The 21,630-nt window shown below is 33.9% G+C and overlaps 1 protein-coding gene across 8 annotated transcripts in view; it reads right to left on the reverse strand.

Annotated features, from left to right (window-relative positions):
- Positions 1-363: 363 nt before the first annotated feature.
- The window catches only part of LOC106087027 (potassium voltage-gated channel protein eag-like), a 295,197-nt gene continuing 273,930 nt past the window's right edge, over positions 364-21,630 (reverse strand). For 6 of the 8 annotated variants that reach the window (XM_059366593.1, XM_059366592.1, XM_059366597.1 and 3 more), the window contains 5 exons: positions 20,906-21,105; positions 8,069-8,321; positions 7,541-7,983; positions 5,351-5,647; positions 364-2,139 (listed from right to left, as the gene is read on the reverse strand). In XM_059366593.1, the coding sequence (XP_059222576.1) occupies positions 1,072-2,139; positions 5,351-5,647; positions 7,541-7,983; positions 8,069-8,321; positions 20,906-21,105 (2,261 nt within the window). In that variant the 3' untranslated portion in view covers positions 364-1,071. The remainder of the gene's footprint in view (positions 2,140-5,350; positions 5,648-7,540; positions 7,984-8,068; positions 8,322-20,905; positions 21,106-21,630) is intronic. The other 2 variants (XM_059366594.1, XM_059366598.1) reach the window with 2 other exon arrangements.

Here is a 21,630-nt window from a genome sequence, read left to right on the forward strand (position 1 = left end):
GTACTAACTGGAAAATGCCAAACAACGGTAAAAAGATATAAACAATGAATGCGGGGACCAGGCCCAGCCTACTGTCTCACTTAATAATAGTCTGACTTAAGGTTACGATTTCTGCTTAAGCTTCGAGGATGGGGACTCAGTTAGGACTGTCCTGCCATTTTAAAGGCTCCATTTAAATTTTTCCCCGACTCTCAGCTCACTTTTTTAAACTTGTACTTCAGTCTGCTATCAGTTACGATTTGAGTTTTATGCCACCAGTCTCTGAATACTAAGGATAAAATTAGGTGTGGGTGTTAGCCTGAATTTGGAGAGATAGCTCATAGTGGGTAAGCATAGTGGTTTTTCCCTTACTAGTGTTGCCACATTAAAACTTCTCTTTCATGTGGTGTCGCTATGCGGTACACCGTTCGGACTCGGCATTTAAAAGGAGGCCCCTTATCAGTGAGCTTAACCTTTAGTCGGGCAGCACTCATTGATATGGAATGTTTATGGGAAATTAAGAAGTAGCAGTAAGCACAAAATGGCTGCTTTGAAATCCAAATCACCAAATGGTGAAAAGGGTAAAAATTCATTGTGAAGTTGCATTCACACTAGTTTCTTGGTCCGTTCAAATTGAAGTTTTTTTAAATTTTCCTAGATTGTGTAGTAAGGAAGAAGGTAAATTTCTTTGAGGAATGCCATCCAAATTTAGTGAACCATTTTCATATTCTCAATAATGGAGTTTGCTTTTGAACTTTTGGCTTACTTATAAGGTTAATATATCTGATATTTATATACATTCACAAAAGGCTATAAAGACTTACAAAAAGAAATAGGCGGAGTTTAAGGTTAAAGATTAAGTGGGAATTTGGTTTTGTTATTTTTAAACTTAAATAAAATAATTTAGCACGCCAACAGCTTAAGCGTTAATTTTCCATGATAATAAAAGAGAAGCTTTTGATTGAGACTATTCTGGTGATAGGGTTTTCTGAGTGTTGTGAATGCGGCTGCTTCTGCTGCTGTGGGAGGTTTACTCTAATATTATTGCTCAAAACTGCTATTATCCGACTGATGGCGTACTAAAATCTTGGGCTAGAGAAATTCACGCTTGGAGCGACCACCACCACCTGCTGAGCCGCTGGATGTGCCACTGGTTGTGGATGTGGAGGCAGCTTGTGTACCACTACCGCTGGCTGTGGTGACGACAGTGGTTGCGGCGGCCGATGGTTGTGTTGGGGGTAATTCTTCTTCAAGTAGACGTTGTTGTTCGGGACTCTGGACAACGGCACTAGTAGCAGCGGCTTGCGAATGGGTCTGCTTGGGAGGCGCCGGTGCTTTTCTGCTCTTCGAACGCCGCTTCTTAAGCATCAAAGGTCCAAGACCATTGCCACCCGTTGTGGTAACCATTTGTACCGGCGTCAGCAGGTTGGATGAGCTAGTTGCTGCTGCAGTAGTTGAAACCGCTACTGCCGCAGCTGCACCTGTTGTCGTTGGAGCAGAGGATGCACTGGTTGCGCCAACACCCACTCCACTACCGGCACCACCGACGCCTATGCCAGATGCGGGTGGAGCTGTTGATATTGTTATGACAGTATCGGCGGCTGGTGTTGTGGCGGTGGAATGTGTTGCCCCACCTTCAGGACGTCTACCAACTAAGCCCCCTGAGCTGCTGCCACTGGCCGCTGTTGTTGCCAATGTCGAACTACCGCATACACACACGTTATCATCAGCAGGTGTTGTCTGACCGGAGGAATCATGTTGTAAACGTTTCACCAATTCCCCCAGCATGTCCTCAATGCGACCAATACGTTGTTGCATGCGCTGTAATTCGAGGCGTACATCTACTTTGAGATCCAACACGGTGGCGATAAGATCACGTTGCGCTAATGTCGGTGGCTGTTCTCTAAGACCCGTATCGTACGTATCCGATGTGGTGGCACGCGATGAAGCCATTTCGATTTGTCGCTCTCGCTCCAAAGCCAAATTGCGATCTTTGGCGGTAAGAGCCAGACTAACGGCCGTGGGAGCACTGCTGCCCTCTATCACAACGCGACTCTCACGGCTGGGCGGTGAAGAGTCCACCTCACCGCCTTCATCAATGGTGTCCTGACGGGCCAAGGTGGCTTGGCTGGCCTGTAATTTGGGAGCTTTGGGAAAAACCTGCAAATATAAGGTTAGCAGCGAAAACAAACCCAAGAAACATGGACACAAAGAGGGAAAGGTTATGTATAGAGGAAATTATAGTTAGTTAAACAGATGAAGAAGAAAGAGGTTTACATAAATACAAAAGAAAAATTAAAGAGATTAGAGAAAGAAAAAATGGTTTACACAACCAAGGAAATCCAGATAGATAGAGTTGGGGAGACAGATCCATAGTTGATAGTTTCCATTTATTTATAAGTTTGTTTTGGTGATATGGTTTGCATTGGAAATTGAAAATTTGTAGAGTTGTCGCAGAGTTGCATGTGTCGCGTTAGTTTCAACGTTTAACATTCACACAAGGTTGCATTGAAATTTTGCAACAGTTTTCATTCAAGTGCCATTCCAGTTTTTGAGTTTTTCGTTTTCAAAAATATATTGCAGTTTTTATTTGTTTATTTTAAAGTAAAAAAAAATTATTTTTATTTTTTGTGAGAAGTGTTGATAAATCCAATCGAAGGCAGGCAGAAAAAAGTAATGTTGAAAAAAAGTTGTATCAGTGCTATCATTCTTTAAAAAAATGTTTAAATCACATGTTTTTTGTATTTAATCAAATAAAATAGAGTCATGTTGGTGCTTAACAAAGTATTAGCAATAAAATCAAATTTAATATTAATAGAAAACTAAACATAAACTAAATAATTTTCTTATAATAAAATTTTTCTTGAACATAAAGCAGAAGATGTTTAAATGTAATACTTATTTTGTGAATACCAATATAGCTGAAGTCTGAACTTTTTCTCTATAAATTCTAATAGTGTATCAAGAGTTCCATCTTCTACTTTTGAACTTGAACTAATAATTACACATAAACCAGAATACTTGGAAATAATAATAACAAAAATCATTTTGGATTCAAAAAAATTTCTTTTGTTTTGGCAAACTCTGTCAAAAGTTTAAATGGATAAGCGCCTTAATTTGACAATATTGTTAAAATTGTTCTGCTGAAGACATTTTAGATGAGCCATAATATTGAAATCGGTATTGTGAGCGAACAAATGGGCTTTTCCGAAGCATGATTATAACGTTTCATACACATATCTTAGTCAAAGGGCGAATAATAGTTCGACTTGAATGTTGCGAAATCGCCAAAATTTCGCTGAACATGTAATCTTGGGAGTGGTAAGAACTTTAAAGCTGGATAAGTTCATATCTAATGGGCTGAGCTCAAATGGTGAAAGTAGGAAATGCTATTTCTGACAAAATAATTGTGACATCGGATGTTCCTCCACGAAGTCATCTCGGACCGGTCCTATTCACATTTGTTATAACTGACCTGCCTAAAGTGATACTTCGATCAATGATTCTAATGTATGCAGATGATGTTTAAAATTTCCATTCTATAAATAAGGAAGCAATCCAATTTTAAAGAATTTGGTAATTGGTGCAATACTAACTTATTGAAATGTAAACATATGTCGTTCTTCTTCTGCTCAGAAATATTTTTCTTTTATTTTGCCTCAAGGGGCGTGGCTGGGATCCTTGCGCTCTTGCATCGTAAATTTAGCATATAATCTATAGACTTAAGAATAAATAAAAAAATTAATGAACTCAAAAAAAGCTCCGAGGGCACACGCAAACATTTACGCATTTGTGACATCCTTCTGTCCGTCACAGCAAAAGAAATCATAAAATATGTTCTGTAAGTTTCTCCGTAATATTCAATCAGAGAGTGACTTTTCATAATGTAAGTCTATGACAACGGTTGAGTGAAACTTCTGCTCTAGCCTTTGAGTGAAAAGTGAAAGGCCTCTTCAAATTAAAATTGGGCCATAATAAATTTACCATATTTCATCCTTTACTCTTTGGGCCTACAAATTCTGTTTACCATGGAGTGTGTAAGGTAGTACTTTGTCAGCTTTTTTGTCCTTCCCGAATATAGTTAAAATCAATCCATATTTGTAAAAAGCTGACATATAGATTGATCTCCCGCCAATACGTCCAGAGGCATTGAGTGTAGCAATAAATTCTCAGTGCACAGATAAGTCAACCGTTAGATTCGCTACACATTTGGTGGATTTTGGAAGTGCCGTTCACCAGACCAGAAAACCATATAGCATAATATGGCTGACAACGGCAACATACATTGCATGACAAGGGGTTCCCATATAAACAGATATTTATAACGAAATAAAGTTGAAATTTGATATGGGAAGTATACTTATAGTCCTCGACACCCACTCCCCCCATAGCCCACTTTTGAACCGATACTCCTATTTGATGTTTTAAGTCCCTGAAAATTTACATTTTTACCTGATTGACTGAAGTTTTGTATGTGACTTTTGACTTCCATGACCCATAATGGATATCACCAATTGAGGGTGATGACTTCTATAGAAAGATAAAGCGTCCTTCTATTGGGTTGCCAAAAAAGTAATTGCGTATTTTTCAGCTTCTGACTCTGTAATTGCATTCTTTCTTCTGTCAGTTATCAGCTGTTACTTTTAGCTTGCTTTAGAAAAAAAGTGTAAAAAAAGTATATTTGATTAAAGTTCATTCTAAGTTTTATTAAAAATGCATTTACTTTCTTTTAAAAAATCCGCAATTACTTTTTGGGCAACCCAATATATCGATTCACCCATATAATAGCATGAGCGTTTGTAAGCCTCCCGGATTTAGCTGAACTTTTGCATGATCTCCAAAATCCACTCCAAATAATATTTAGTATGTTTAAAGAGAATATACACACTGTATAAAGTGATCCCCCAATTTGACTTCTTCGATTTGATTCGCCAGAAAAATAACTTCTTAGCCCCGTGACTTAATATGTCTTTAGAAGTATATAAGTAAACCTACATCATTCCAGGTACGGACCTGCCAAACAATGGATATATTTGCATTTAAAGTTACACATAATTTGTGACCAAAATAACATATTAACTAAATCAATATACAAGTTTTTTTTTAATATATCCTTGTAACTCAAATGAGATTTATGCCAAAGCTGTAACTTCTAAACGATTACAATACTGTCAAATTATCTTAAATTCAGAAAGTCTTTTATTTATCCATTCATGCGAAAACTTTCCTACAGAGTTTACCCTACAAGTCAAAAAATATCATTAAAAAAAAAGTAAACTTAAACAAAAAAGTTACAAAATTGTGTGATATTCTTTGGAAATGTGTCATTTCTTATTTTCTTTTTTTGATTTTCAAAATGTTGGTCAATTACTTTATTGCCTTGTCCACCATTGCTACTCGAAGTACTACTCTGCCTCGCTTGGGCGGCAGTGCTTTCACGCAGACTTTCGCGGGCACTCAAACTTCTCGAAACTGCTACTTTGGCGCTGGTATCGCTAGCCGAATCGACACTTGAACTACCCAAAAGGCGTCCCCATTTGCTAGCACGTGTACTACGTGCAGATGGTGGACCCGATGATGGTGATGGAGAGGGAGATGGTGAGGGTGCGGCAGCGGTGGTTGTTAACACACGGGAATCCTCGGTTAATGTTAATTTGGCAGGTAACTTCTTTAAGGTGTTGCCATGAGGTGGCAACAAATCAATGGGATGGATATGTGGTTGCCAATTGTTGGGATTTGGAAGATAAAGATGGGTGGAGGTTTGATTTTTTTTTTTTTTGGTTGGGAGGGTAAGAAAACATTATGCCGAATGGGGAAATGTTGATGTTGAGTTATCATTTCATGTTGGATTTGGGATTATTATATGGGGAAAGAAATAAATTTTGATTATGATTAGGTTAAAGATTTTGTTCAGGAATTTTCATCGATATGTGCATATGGTTATAAACATTAACACACATACACGCATACACACAACCATACATGTATATGAAAAATATACGTGTGCGAGATGTTGACGATGTTTTTGTTTGTGGTTTTGAGATTATTAGGGTTTTTTATGTTTTTAATTGTTAATTTGTTTGTTTTTAATGATATTTTGGTTTTGTTTTAATAGTTTTTTTTTAAAGTATTTTTGTGTTTAAAGTTTTTTGTATGTTTGCATTTTATTTTGTAGCGATTTTTTATGTAGAGAAAAGACAAAAAGAGAGACAAGACAACGAGCATAAGTTTATGTTTTTATATTTATGTATATGTATATATATGTTCCAATAATAATTTACACACACTCAAATATACGTTAAACAAACACATTGACAAATCATAAATGCTAATGTGATATTTTATGTATAACGCCACCTAAAAATGTATAGATTGCTCTAGTTATATAAGTTATGAGGAAATGAGATTTTAAGATTACATAGGTTTCAATTTCTGACGGGGATCATTCCTAAGATACTCGACGAAAATCGAAATGTTTAAAATTAAAACTATGGGCTTTGGCTGAAAAATATGACTTGAAATATTGTATATAAAATATGTTTCTCTATCAATACTTTTTAATATTTTTGTACTGTTGAACGACTCCCGCCTTTCTAGACCGAAATTCTGGCACACACAAAATCCTCAAAGTTAGTTTTCATTGACTTATTTTCAAGAGTGTTGGTGCTGAAGTGTTGTCATTCATTTGATTATAGAAGCTGATTATTCAAAAAAAATTTTATGTGGATATACTTGCATTTAAAGTTATATTAATGTGGCCATGTTGCATTGCAACAGTCCAAAGGTTTTCCGCCGTATTGCAAGGCTCCAGAACAAAACTTGGTGAGTTTTCTAGAGCTTTGTAAAGGAAATTGTATGTTCACATTATGAATAAGCTTGAAGTACCTTACATATACAGGTTACTTCTTTCGGAGAAGGGAGTTTTTATTACAAAAAAAAAAAAATCACGCCTCTGAGTGTTGTAGATATTATAAGGCTTTCATTAACATACATACTTTTCGTAGACAAAATATTTTACAACGCTCATCTTTCCTTCTATTTGAAGAAATCTTCCTTGGCAAATTTAAGTGTGGATATATTTGCTTTTAAAGTTATTCCTTGGCGAATTTTAGTATATTCCAAGTATTTCTTGGCGAATTTTAGTGTGGATTTATTTGCATATAAAGTTAAACAAAACTTTGTAAATCTTAAAATCTCATTTCCAATGTTTTTCATATATTTTTAGATAATAAAATAAAAGTATAAAGTGAATAGGAAATCATTGAGAAATACTTTATGATACCAAACCTTTTTTTATATGAAATGCTTGCTGTTTTTAACATTGATAAAACACAATTTTTAATATAATTTTTTTCTAAATCATATAACAAACTAAAAAAAAACTAAAATCAATGTACATAAACATTTAAATTAATGTTTTTAAAAGAAAAATTTAATTTTTAATATTAACACACACATCCACAATTACTAATTGTTTTTGCCCCAAAAAGGACACACAAAAAATAACAACACATATTGAACTCAATATTAAAGCAATAGCAAAGGCCAAGCATTCACTCACCTTATTACGATCAGCTTCAGGGGCATCGGAGGCACCGCCTCCGCTACTGCCGCCACCACCTTTCTCCACATCGCTTTGGCCTGAGACTGCCTCCTTGGAGCCGGTTTGCACTTGGGGCGTACGTCGGAATTTCGAGAATATCTTACGCACCAGATGATCTTGATTTTGAGGCAATTGAGGCTCGTTTTTTCGCCTTTCGGCCAATTCTTTTTCGCGCTTCACATCGGCCACCTTGCGAAAAATCAAACGATGTCTCAAATTATAAGTGAGTACCAAATTACGAGCAAAACTATTTGCGAAAGCTGAATAGAAATCGAGGACTTCGAGTAATTTATCACGTTTGATGGCATGTAAATCACAGTAGGTAAGGGCACGCACATTGGCCGCACTTTGGCCAACGGCAGAATCCTTCCAGAATTGGTCACCAAAGACGTCACCTTTGCCTAAAAATGTGTTTAAAGAATAATTTTGTAAAATATTTCCTTGGACATAGCGGTAAATGTTAATGCGTTGGTCCTCTTAACTTACCCAATATAGCCACAACTTCATCGTCCTGTATTACTTCCAAGGATCCGGTTACTATGAAACATAAACTATCTATACTCTCACCCGTATGGTAGAGCAAGTCACCCGGTGCCGAATGGGACATCATGAAATGCATGGCCAGCGCTCGCAGACATCCATCCGAGGCAAGACGAAATGCTGGATGCTCGTTAAATACTTTGCGATTTAGATGAACACATATATCAGCCTTCATATCTTTCGGACAATAGTTTAGTACCTGTGAAATGAATTTTTGGTAGTTTTTGCAGATTTGTATCGTACGTTTACACAGTTTTAACGGACTATTTGTTAACTGTAGCTGTGGTTGTTTTTCTTTTTTTTTGTTTAGCTATATGTTTTAGCATTCATTTGCTTTTAAAATCATGGCAATTTGTTTTCTTGTTTTATTCGAATTCGACTAACAACTAGCTAGCTGGTAATGTTGAGCTAATTTTTATAACACACAGTAATAGGTATTTTTATATCATTCTGTTGGAAGGTTTTTCAAACTCTGGTGCAATGGGTTTAATACAATAATTGAATTTTTGCAATTTCTTTCTTGGAATTTTTGCAGAAGTGAAGTCAAAAATAACTGGAATTTTGTAGCTTTTTTCTCGGCCAATGTCAAATTATAATAATAATAAAAAAGGTTTTCCTTTGTATTTGTTTTCAAATTTTCTAAGTTTTACAAAAAAAAAGATTATCAAAGCAATCTTAAACTTTTATTTTATGTAAAAAATTGTGGAGGTAAAATAAGAAAACCTAAAGGCTCAAAACTCTCTTCAGGGTCCTATCCATTATGCAGATGATGTGATGATTCTTCTGAAGAGAATATGTCCTGATCAATTAGTGAAGATAAAAACATGGAATGACAGATGAACCTAAGGTGCTTCCATAAAATGGCAATAAAGCTGAAGTATCTAACTTATTGTTGGTGAACGATGTGTTCCATTACATCAAACGATTTGTTGTCACATGATGGGAACTCTAAGCCACATATTGGGTCTGGAATGGCCAATGTCAAATTATAATAATAAAAAAAGGTTTTCCTTTGTATTTGTTTTCAAATTTCCAAAGTTTTATAAAAAAAAGATTATCAAAGCAATCTTAAACTTTTATTTAATGTAAAAAATTGTGGAGGTGAAATAAGAAAACCTAAAGGCTCAAAACTCTCTCCAGGGTCGTATCCATTATGCAGATGATGTAATGATACTTCTGAAGAGAATGTGTCCTGATCAATTAGTGAAGACCTTTAGAAACCAGATAAAAACATGGAATGACAGATGAACCTAAGGTGCTTCCACAAAATGGCAATAAAGCTGAAGTATCTAACTTATTGTTGGTGAACGATGTGTTCCATTACATCAAACGATTTGTTGTCACATGATGGGAACTCTAAGCCACATATTGGGTCTGGAAGAAATGTCTTAGTGGTTATATTTCCATTTAAACTTAGTACGATATTGCATTGCAAAATAATGTGAAATGGTCACTTATTCCAACCTTACCCGTAATGGAGAAGAAACTTCTTCCATTTTAAGCATGAAGATACATATAAGTGGGCAAATTAGCATTTAAAGTTATTCTGAGTTTACGATTTTCAATTGCAAAAGAATGGAAAAGATACAATATATTTGGAAATTTGGCCATGAGCATTCCACTGGGGAAAAGGGGTGCTGTCCGACACAAGTTTCAGCTCAATGATAAGTGATTTCTTTTTTATAGCCGTCTCCTAACGGCGCGCCGAATTGCGACATCCCTTTGTGGAGAAGATTTTTCATTACATAGTACCTAACAAATGTATTAAGCATTAAGGGGGATAACCACTGCTGGTGACATTTTTTCTGATGCTCTCGATGGAATACATTTGCTTTTAAAGATATTCGAAGTTTACAATGCGCATTGCCAAAGAATAAAAAAGACGGCCTTCACTCCTCATTCATTTACTGCAAGTTTATCCAGAACAGAGAAGGTGTAAGTCAGCACAACATCCATGTCCATAGTAGCATGGGGCGGATAAATATCTGCACCCTCTTTTCAACCTAGCCAGTTCACTTTAAGACCGAACATGAAGAAAGAAATTACTCGATTGTTTCAATCTTATAAAGATAGCTTCTACCTCTAGAAGCGTCTTGGTATGACTTCCTATGGGCGCTCTGAGATCTGTTGCCGAAAGGTAGTAATTCATATGTCCTTTTTGGTCATGCCCGACTAGGACGTCCTGGTAATGCCCTAGTCCACTTTCCACTACTTCTGATAAGTTCAATAGTTGTCCAAATGGCTCACATGCATATTCGTCCACCCTATTGTTTCTTGAGAAGTCTTTAGTGTCCTTGGGTGTGAAAATGACTTGGACTCAAAGGCGTGAAACCCGTCATACGCTAATTTTGAATTTCATGTGCGAAAGATATTTGTGTAGGCATTTAAGATGCGAACAAGGTTAAGCCACTGAAATCCCCCTAAAAACCCATACACATATCCGTCAGTCGCAACGTCAGCCCAATATCATATAGATTCGAGTAGACCTCTAAATCCTTTTCTAGACGCTATCATGATGCCATCCGTGATGATCGGGATGCCATTGTCATCAAGCACAATATCCAGGTCCATATAACCTCTGTTAGAATGGCGCCCGAGCAGGGACCGTGAGCATATAAATTGTATAAAGCTGCAGTTAACAGCACAATCTGTTTTGATGTTATTATTATTTCGGAGGAGCTCCGATAGCTGTTCTGTTAATTGCTTGATGCAGAGCATACACCATGCCGTACATGGGATTTTACGAGGCTGCATGCCCGTTACCATCGTATCTGTATCGTCTACATTACGCTTGACGAGACCCTATACACCTAGTTTTTTCCGAATTTTGCTGCATCTTGATTGAGCCAAGATCAGTTCCTAGAAAAAGTTCCCTATACTTAATTCTATTATAGATACGACCTTTTTTCGACTCACTGCCTTGTTGCAACTTGATTGAGGCCACTTCACTCACCGGACGTCCAATCTGCATTTCATGGGGTGAAGTATTCAGCCTCCCTAACGCCGACTCCACAGACGAAGTGTAGTTCTAAACCACGTCCGCTCTCCCGCGGTAAAGAATCCGCGCTCAATCGCCAAACACTACAGGCAACCTCTTTACAGACTTAAGTTCCATATAGTTGTTCAATTTGAAACCCAAATAAACAGATCTTTACATTGAATACAAGTAAATGACTTTCTCTGCTCTTGTCGCTGTAAATATAAATTTCTGTGATGAATCGTATCCCAGCGAGTTATACTCTAGCACTCGAGAGGAAATCTGCCATTATAGGTGTTCGGTCTCTACTCGAATTGCGTGTCTTGAAGATTCCATTATGACTTGGTTTCAGTTCTATTTTGTTAGAGACCTTGTTTGCTGCGTATCTATTGCATCTAAAATTGAGTAAATACCCGTCTTCCTTCAGCAATCCGCACAGTTTCGAGTATAGACTATAGGTGGAATAATAATAGCCCCGCGAGTTATATCATATCATAAGAGGGTTCTGCCGTTATAGTGGTTCGTTCGGACTCCACTGGGAATGCGTGTCCCGAAGATTCTATTTTGAATTGGTTTCAATGCTATATTGTTAGAGACCCTGCTCCCTGAGGATACCCGTATTCTTTCAGCATGCAGCACAGGTTTGAGTATAGGCAATGTATAGACAAGAGGTGAAATATTGCAACCTCCTCGAATTATACCCTATCACACGAGTGGAAACCTGCTGTTACAGTGGATCGGGCGCCAGTGAGAATGCGTCTCCTAAAGATTCCATTATTGTTTGTTTGAGATCCCACTCTCTTAGTATCTATTGCATCTAAAATGGAACTGCTGCCTTCCTTCAGCATGCGGTACAGTACCAAATATAGACAATAGGTGAAATATAGGGAATTTCTCCCAAATAAGTCTTCAATAGTATTTTTTATTCAAAGGCTTTTACCATGTTCCATATTTCATATATCAGCACTGGTCTTTCAATTTCAGTTTAATATCTAAACTTTAACAGTCATTTTATGACACTTCTGTTCCATACTACAATAATGTGGATGGATGGGATCTTCACCAGGTGGGAGACTATCCAATTGGCGTAAAATGGAAGGGAAGACGGATGAGACAATTTTAACCACTTTTCACGTCCAATATTCTATTCCTCTATATAGAAGTCAGCTTTACATAGAGGAAAACTTTGAACTACATAACACGCCATGATTACATTTCTTTTCTTGTTTATAACTATACTTATGTTTTAAGTTATGAAATAGATTTCTGAAAATGAATGGAGAAGTAATGATAACTAAAACATGCTCAAACACAAAGATTATATAAAGAGAATAGAATTTTAACCATCTACCTTCTAATCGGATAGATTGAGAAATAAACGATTATTGGATAGTAAATAACACAATTCAGTTTTACAATCGTTATGTGTGAACGATCCATAAAATGAGGCGTCAAATGTCAAAGTCATAAAGTTTAAAGGTGCAATGATGCCACCATGTTGCCAGGTACTCGGCAGTGATGCCAACATAAAGAAAAATATTGCCATCACTGCTAGCAACATGTTGGCGTATTTAGGAAGTGCTGATTAACAGTCTGTTGTATGTAAGATTAGCATTAAAGATGAGCAATAACATTTTATTGTACATAAAAAGGTTTTTTTTTATGTTATTGCATATTTAAGGTTAATCTTACAAAATCAGTCCGAGAATTTCGAAGTTGTTTCTAATTTTTGTTCGTAAATGTTAAAAAGAAAGTCTAAGGCCTCGTAGAAAAATGTACACATACCAGCTTTTTTAACATACTTCCTAAATACAGTTGAGATAGTTTTTGACAGAAGATCAGTTAACTAACCATTCCCTGAAGATAATGAGTTCGTATTTCGTCCCATTGTTGTTGATTTGATGATTCTCATGAAGTTTGTATGAACGTATAATGAAATGTATATGAGAGTCTTTTAAATGCTTTTCAAGTGAAACTCTTCTCAAATTCAAAGTGTTTGCTTTGAGCATCTATAGGCAGTTAGTAAAGTTTAATGCAACTAACATTGTTATAATTGCGTTTTAAATTGGCTTATTTCATGGAATAAATGCTGTCAGTTGAGCAGCAAGTTGCATGGTCAAAAATGATTTATAGGCAAGCAAAATTTTGAAATAGTGAAGCTTTATTGTGGAAATATAATTTGTGAAAGTTTTTGAACGCCTGGACATACTTGTAGTACTTAGTCAATTTTATATGAATTTTGTAAATTTTTCTAAAGCTTCCTTCAAACCAAGCAACTACTAGTTACTATTGTTGGCTCAATTGTCACAACTGATGATTTCTCGTTGTTTAGGTAAAATTTCCCTTGACAAAGCATAGAGCATTAGTTAGAACTAAAATTTCCGATTTTGAATTCAAATAGGAAAGTGCACCTCTCTCTCTCTCTCTCTTTCATCATATTGAAATAAGGAAAACTACAATAGTTAAAGTGTATACAGAAGAAGTGAAGGTTTACCCAGCCTGGCCTATAGTTAAGCATGCATAAACAGTTAGAGGGTAAGTGATATAGAACAATGATAAACTGCTATAGTTTCATACTTGGAAAAACTCATAAATGTGGGCATATTTGCATTTAAAGTTATGTTTTTGAACATTTACAAGATCTGCCAATTTTTTTGTAGCCATAAGCCTCGCCGATACGCACAGTGTTACGAAAACCTGGGTTTTATACAATTTTTTCTTAAAATTAATGCAAATCATATTCGTAAAATTTAAAAACGGCCAACTTAATTTTGTTTAACACAGGAAATAATAAAAATTAAAAAAAACTATACACCTATTACACTATATTCTCATCTTAGGTCAGGGTTTTTGGGGTTTTCGTAACACTGCACAGTTGATTTTGTTTGCAAGATTTATAATTTTGCTCTCAACTATTTTTAAGGCACAAACTATAGTCATCGAAGACGGTATAAAGGCAGTGTTGTCATTTTAAAAGCTTTTTTTTTGTTTGTTTTTGCAACATTTTTGAACTAACACTTTTATTGATAGGAATTTTTAAACCAAATAGAATTTTCTTTATGCCATTGCATTTCTAATTTTTGAATTTTGGTTTAAATTTTGTCATCTAATAGCAAATATTTGACGGACGCTTTTCGTATTGACACGGATTTGCGCAGTTATTGTGTTGCAGTACTAGTAGGTAACTCTAGCTCTATCTAAAATGCAAGTTAGCCTGTTTGTTAAATCTTTGCTTGGTTTTACCTTGAGGAAGAGATACAAAAAGAAGAGTAAAGGAGAAAATATATTCATAGAGTATAATTGAAAATTGAAAACCAAACGAAAAAATAGACAAAATTAGAAAAAAGTGAAGTGATAAAGTAGTAGAAAAAGCTAAAAAAAATTTTATTTGCAGAGAGTGCGGTAATGAAATTAAAATTCAAATTCCTCAGTTTTTGTTGCAAAATTTCTTAAAAAATGGTGTCTTAAGAAAAAACTATGTTACAAAAAATTCTAGTTGAAAAGCTTTTTGTTTAAGCTTTTCTAAGTAAAAGCTTAGTTACTTAAAGCGTTTCTAACAACTACAAAATATTGCTAATTCTAATTGAAGCAATTTAAAAAGTTTGTCTACTTTATACATACTTAAAATTTAAGGAAAATTTATGTTCTTTTAAAAAGCTTTATTAATGGAAAGCTTTTTCATAAAACGCATTTCAGCATAGAAAGCCTCTGACAGGAAAAGGTTTGTCTATTTAAACAAAAAGTTTGCTTCAGATGGTTATTTTTAAAGAAAGCTTTCTTAAGGAAAATGTTTTTTGGTTGGTAACTTGTTTTTAAAAGCTGTCTATAATAGAAAAAGTTATTAAAAAAGCTTTTTATACGACTATTTTAAAAGATTTTTGATGAAACACCCTAATAATGGAAAGTTTTTTCTCATACTATTGATGAAGTATTGGTGTAAATAAAATGCTTTCCATGATAAAGCTTTTTAAAATAATAATTAAAATAAGACAATTATTCTTTTTAAAGATATTTTTAAGGAAAGCTTTAAGTAAGAAAAGCTTTTATTACAAATAGCTTTTAGTAGAATAATTGTCTTATATAAATATTTTTTATGAAAAGCTTTTTATTTGCATGTTTATTTATAAATAGGCCTTTATAGAAAGCTTTTATAAGGAAAACTTACTTAAAAAGCTTTTGAGGGGAATCCATACATACAAAAGCATTTTATGGAAGCTCATTATTATTAAAGCTTTTTATCGCAATATATATATTCCATAGACAAAGGAAATCTATAGACTCATAACAATACGTTTAAAAAAGCTCCAACAGATAGGATAAATATCAAATTCTTAGTCGTTTATATGTGAGTGCGTTAGAAACCCGGGCGACATGGAACGGAGAATTTTGAGTTATTTTGTTAAAATTTTGAGTTTTAAAGTCTATAGATGTTCTTTGTCTATGTATACTGCAACGTTTTCTCAATTTTGTATAGAAAGCTTTTGAGAACGTTATCATTTCTGTTCAAAAAGCTTTTATTATGGAAAGCTTTAAAGCAAGTCTTGTACAGTTTTTCTTAAACAAAATATTTTTGATGGATATATATATTTTTCCATGAAAATCTTACATTTGTGCACAGAGCATTCTTTTCTTCTAAAAGGCTTTTCTTTTAACAAGCTTTTCCTGAAAAAGATTATTAACTTCTTTTTTATAAAAAGCTTTTGTTGTTAAGATGTTTGTTATTCTTATGAAAAGCTTTTGTTATTAAAATTTTTTTTTATAAAAAGCTTTTGTCATTTAAATCGTTTCTTATAAAAAGCTTCTGTTATTAAAATTTTTACACAAAAAGCTTTTGTTATTAAAATCTTCTCTTATAAAAAGCTTTTGTTATTAAAATCTTTTCTTATAAAAAGTTTTTGTTATTAAAATCTATTCTTTTTAAAAGCTTTTCTTAAAAAGGCCATTCTTATGAATAAAAAAAGATCTAAGAAGATTTTATGTTAAAAACTTTTTCTATGAAAAGTTTTTTTTAAAAACTTTTTCTATAAAAAGCTTTTCTTAATAAGTTTTTTCTATAAAAAGCTTTTTTAAAAAGCTTTTTCTATAAAAAGCTTTTTTAAAAAGCTTTTTCTGTAAACAGCTTTTCCTAAAAAAACCGTTTTTGTAAAAAGCTTACCTTAAAAAAGCTTTTCTTATTAAAAGCTTTCTTAAAAAAAGCTTTTTTAAAAAGTCTTTCTTACTTAAAAACGTTAAAATCTTTTCTTATAAAAAGCTTTTGTTATTAAAATCTTTTCTTATTAAAAGCTTTTCTTAAAAAGTTCATTGTTATGAATAAAAAAAAGATATAAAAAGATTTTCCTATAAAAGCTTTTTCTATAAAAAGCATTTTTAAAAAACAAGAAACCATATTTTTAAAGAGCTTTCCATTTACTTTTTTAAAAATGCTATTCTCATTCATTTAAATTAAAGCTTTCCTAAAAGCACGATTTTAATAAAGCTTTTCTTCCGAAAGTTTGTTATTGGTACACGTAAAGCTTTCACTACAAAAGTTTTTCAAAAGTGGCGATTCAAAAACGTTGTTGTGCTTTTTATTAAAATGCGTTTGAAGCAAGAGTTTCAATAGATTTAATCGAAGAAAAACTTTCTACAAAATGAATAGTTCTTACAAAGCTTTCTGTAAAAAAGCTTTATATTAAATAGCTTTCTTTTTCAAAATCTATACTTTAAAAAGCTTTTTATAAAAAAGTCTTCTTTTAAGATAGCTTTCTTCTAAAAAAGATTTGTAAAAAAGGTGTTTTTTTTAAAAAGATTTTGCAAAAAAGTTTGCTTTTAAATAGCCTTCTTAAAAAGCTTTCTTTTAGAAAATCCTTCTTTTAAAACCTTTATAAATTTTTTTTTTAAGAAACGCCTTTCTTTTAAAAAGCTTTATTAAAAAAGTTTTAATTTAAAAAGCTTTATCTTCAAAAAGATTTATTTTAAAAAGCTTTATTTTAAAAAAGCTTTTTTAAAAGCCTTTTAAAAGTTTGAAAAGCTTTCGTTTAAAAGGCTTTATTTTAAAAAGTTTTCTCTTAAAACTTTAACAGATTTATTTTAAAAGCTTTTTTTCGAAAGTTTTTTTTTTTTAATGCTTTCTTGTGAAATATGTTCTTTTTAAAGCTTTCTTTGTGAAAGTTTTGTTGCAAGATTTTTTTGGCAAAACGTAATTTTATGAAAAGTTTTTTTTTTTTTTTCTATGGATTATTAGATTCAAGTAACATATTTGTAGTCATAGCTGTGGTTTAATAAAAAGCTCTCTTCATGGTTTTTATGTATACTGTCATTTTTAATAAAAATCAATTAAATATTGTAAATTACTTAAAAATAATTGTTAATTAAACAAAATTTAAAATTAATTAATTCATATAAATTTTCGTGAATTTGTAAAGCTAGGTTTTAAATTTTTTAAGGCCTACACATGGCAATAGTGCTAATTTTAAGTCGCATTAACATTAAGTGTTGTTGCAGTAATACGTTCAATAAAGCTGGACCTTTGTTTTCGTTTAGGCCTTTAATTGTACAAGTTTAAAGCATCTAGCTGGATTTGAGCATAATATGGGTAAAGCATTGTATGCAAACTGTTCCACGCTTTAACTAAACATTTGAAAGGATTTTGTTAATTAAAGAATTATGGTTAACGGCTTTTTAAGCTTAAAGCTTTCTTGGTTTTAACAATTAAATTTGAAACCTAAGCACAGTGAAGCTTTAATTTACAATAAATTCGACAATTTACTTAGTTGTCCAAATTATGTGCGCAAAAAAATGTATCGGGTTTTCAGGGTAATCTTTCTAAAGGGGATATTTTTATTTGTAGTACCCATGTTTATCCCATGTTCAAGCATTTACCCTATACACCTGAAAACTAACATAGGATACCAGTCCACTGGACCAGTCCAGTAAACGGACAAAAAATTCCCTATATCTGACTGTAGAGTTTTCCCATACCTGCATGATAATATCACATTCATTTTCTTGGCTCGCAATTCAGGCTCTAGACGAGAAGTCTATCATTGAGACCACAAAAAAGATGGATGACGCACAAGAGAGTACTCAGTGCCATACCCGACGTCAATGCTAGCAATTTTTAGATTCCTAGTCAGAAACCTGGGGTTTCTAGAAGTTCGGGTATTCATTGCAAATTGCAAATTTGTCTTTGAACATTCCATTAAGGAACAGGGACAAACTTCTTACATATCAATGAGTGTTGTCCGATTCAAATTTAAGCTCAATAATAAGGGGCCTCCTTTTTATATCCGAGTCTGAAGCGCAGTGCGTCACCTCTTTGGGAGAAGTTTTTACGTGGCAAAGTACCTCACAAATGTCGCCAACATTAAGAGGGGATAACCATCGCCGAAAATTTTTTCTGGTGTGCTCTTGATATAGCTCCCATATAAACCGATCTACCGAATATAGGTCTTGAGCGCCTGAAATTTTGGACGATGACTTTTTCTATGACTTCTAACAGATGTACCAATTATGGTTGCAATCGGTGCAAAACCTGATAGAGCTGCCATGTAAACCAATCTTCCGATTATACTTCTTGAGCCTCTAGGGGGCGCAATTCTTATCCGATTTGGCTAAAATATTGCACATGGGCTTTTCCTATGACCTCCAACAATGGTACAGAATACGGTTTCAATCGGTCCAAAATCTGATATAGCTCCCATATTAACCGATCTCCCGAATATACTTCTTGCGCCTCTAGGGGGCGCAATTGGTATCCGATTTGTGTGAAATTTTGCACATGGACTTTTCCTATGACGTCTAACAGCTGTACCAAGTATGGTTTCAATCGGTGCAAAACATGATAGAGCTGCCATGTAAACCAATCTTCCGATTATACTTCTTGAGCCTCTAGGGGGCGCAATTCTTATCCGATTTGGCTAAAATATTGCACATGGGCTTTTCCTATGACCTCCAACAATGGTACAGAATACGGTTTCAATCGGTCCAAAATCTGATATAGCTCCCATATAAACCGATCTCCCGAATATACTTCTTGAGCCTCTAGAGGGCGCAATTCTTTTCCGATTTGGCTGAAATATTGCATATAGGCTTTTTCTATGACCCCCAACAGATGTGCTAAGTATGATTTCAATCGGTACAAAACCTGATATAGCTCCCATATTAACCGATCTCCCGAATATACTTCTTGCGCCTCTAGGGGGCGCAATTGGTATCCGATTTGTGTGAAATTTTGCACATGGACTTTTCCTATGACGTCTAACAGCTGTACCAAGTATGGTTTCAATCGGTGCAAAACCTGATAGAGCTGCCATGTAAACCAATCTTCCGATTATACTTCTTGAGCCTCTAGGGGGCGCAATTCTTATCCGATTTGGCTAAAATATTGCACATGGGCTTTTCCTATGACCTCCAACAATGGTACAGAATACGGTTTCAATCGGTCCAAAATCTGATATAGCTCCCATATAAACCGATCTCCCGAATATACTTCTTGAGCCTCTAGAGGGCGTAATTCTTTTCCGATTTGGCTGAAATATTGCATATAGGCTTTTTCTATGACCCCCAACAGATGTGCCAAGTATGATTTCAATCGGTACAAAACCTGATATAGCTTCCATATTAACCGATCTCCCGAATATACTTCTTGCGCCTCTAGGGGGCGCAATTGGTATCCGATTTGTGTGAAATTTTGCACAAGGACTTTTCCTATGACCGCTAACAGATGTACCAAGTATAGTTTCAATCGGTGCAAAACCTGATATAGCTCCCATATAAACCGATCTCCCAAATATACATCGGAGCCTCTAGAGGGCGCAATTTTTATCCAAACATACAAAAAATCCATGAGGATTTCTTGTTATGACCTCCCATAATCTGTTTTAGGTTTCTGGCTTTTATCTTTAAAGCCTCTTTATCTTTAAACCGTCCAAAGAACTTGACAAATGCCATCCATGGTGAGAGGGTACATAAAATTAGGCACAGACGAACTTTACACGCTTTTACATATTACCATTTAAGCTTTTACCATTAAAACTTTTAAGACTAAAGCTTTTCGCTTTAAAGCTTTCAATATTTAACTTTTACCTTCACTCTCTGCTTAATATTAAAAAAAAGAACTACTTATAGTAAAAAGCTTATTGGGCATAAAAAAAATTTCTAATTGACAAAACAGTACATAAAATAAAATTAAAAAAAAATAATAATAATAATTATTTGTAGATCAAAGCCGAATAAAACCTAAAAGCATTAGGGGTTTTTTTCAAGGGTGTTGGAAAAAGCTTTCAAAGTAAAATAACTCTACTTATAAGTCTAGAACTTTATAAGTGGAACGAGCTTTGAAATGCGTCTATGATACGGGTTGTTCACTAATGAATTTTTGCTAAGGTTGCAATCTAAACTTTCGTCAAACAAGAAAGTATGCCTATAATTGTTGATATCAATCATTCAATCAAAACTAGACTAATATGTAAAACAAGAAAACAAGGCTTTTAGTATTGGCAAATAGTGTATGTACAACTGCGTGTTTTGAGTGTTTTCTAAAGTGTTGAATGAGAAGTTTCAAAGAAAGTGTGAATATCAATTTCTTTGGTGTTTTAAGGTGTTTGTTTGAGTTATTGTTTTTTTTTTTGAGTTTTATATCAAGTGCTTTAAAAAAATAGTCTGTTTTTGTTTGTGTCTGGTTTTCTTTTTGTGTAATGCTCTATTAAAAAAATTGTAATTAATAAAATATTTTTACAACTGCTTTATATATATGTATACAAAAATTTTCATATATTTTTTTTTAAATATAATTTTTAAAAAATATTTTCTCTAGGGAAAAATACCTTTTCCGTGTCCAAACCCTTGGTCATGGCCCACGTGGATACCACATAATCCATAACACGCTCACTTAAGGCCTTCGGTACCTCATGCAGTTTCATGAACTCACGTACATTGTTCAGCATATCGTGATACTTAGCTGTGGCCGAGGTCATCTGCTGAATGATGGTGGTGACATGACCGAAAATAGTGGCATAAAGTAAAGCTGTTGATTGTTGCATGAAGTTTTTTTTTTTTTGATACCAACACGAACATTATGTAAAGGTGCAATTGTTTTGGTGTTTATGAGGGAAAATTACAAAGAAAGATATATTCAATTAAATTTACTTGTAGTTATTTTAAATATTATGGGATGATTTGAAACATGTAGGATTTTAATGTATTGCGTTGAGGGAAGGGGTGGTACTTTAGAAAATAGCTTACATCTTTATAGCTACTTTTCTTAAAAAAAATCTGTTTTTAGATTTTCTTTTCAATTTTGAGAATATAACGCTAGCTAGAACAGTAATAAATGTGGATTTAATATTGTTGGAGATTTCTTTAAATGAAAACAAAAAACTGTTTCTTTAAAATGTTCTAATATGAATTTAAGAAGAGCTTAAAAGCTTTTAATGTCGTAGAACAATGTATAAATTCAGATGAGAACATTTTTTTTTGGATTTATCCACAATTGTCAAATAAAAAAATAATTTAAAACATCTAATACAAATAAAATTAAAAAAAAAAAATT

This window comes from Stomoxys calcitrans, chromosome 4 (assembly GCF_963082655.1).
Source record: "Stomoxys calcitrans chromosome 4, idStoCalc2.1, whole genome shotgun sequence".
Classification (NCBI taxonomy): Eukaryota; Metazoa; Arthropoda; class Insecta; order Diptera; family Muscidae; genus Stomoxys; species Stomoxys calcitrans.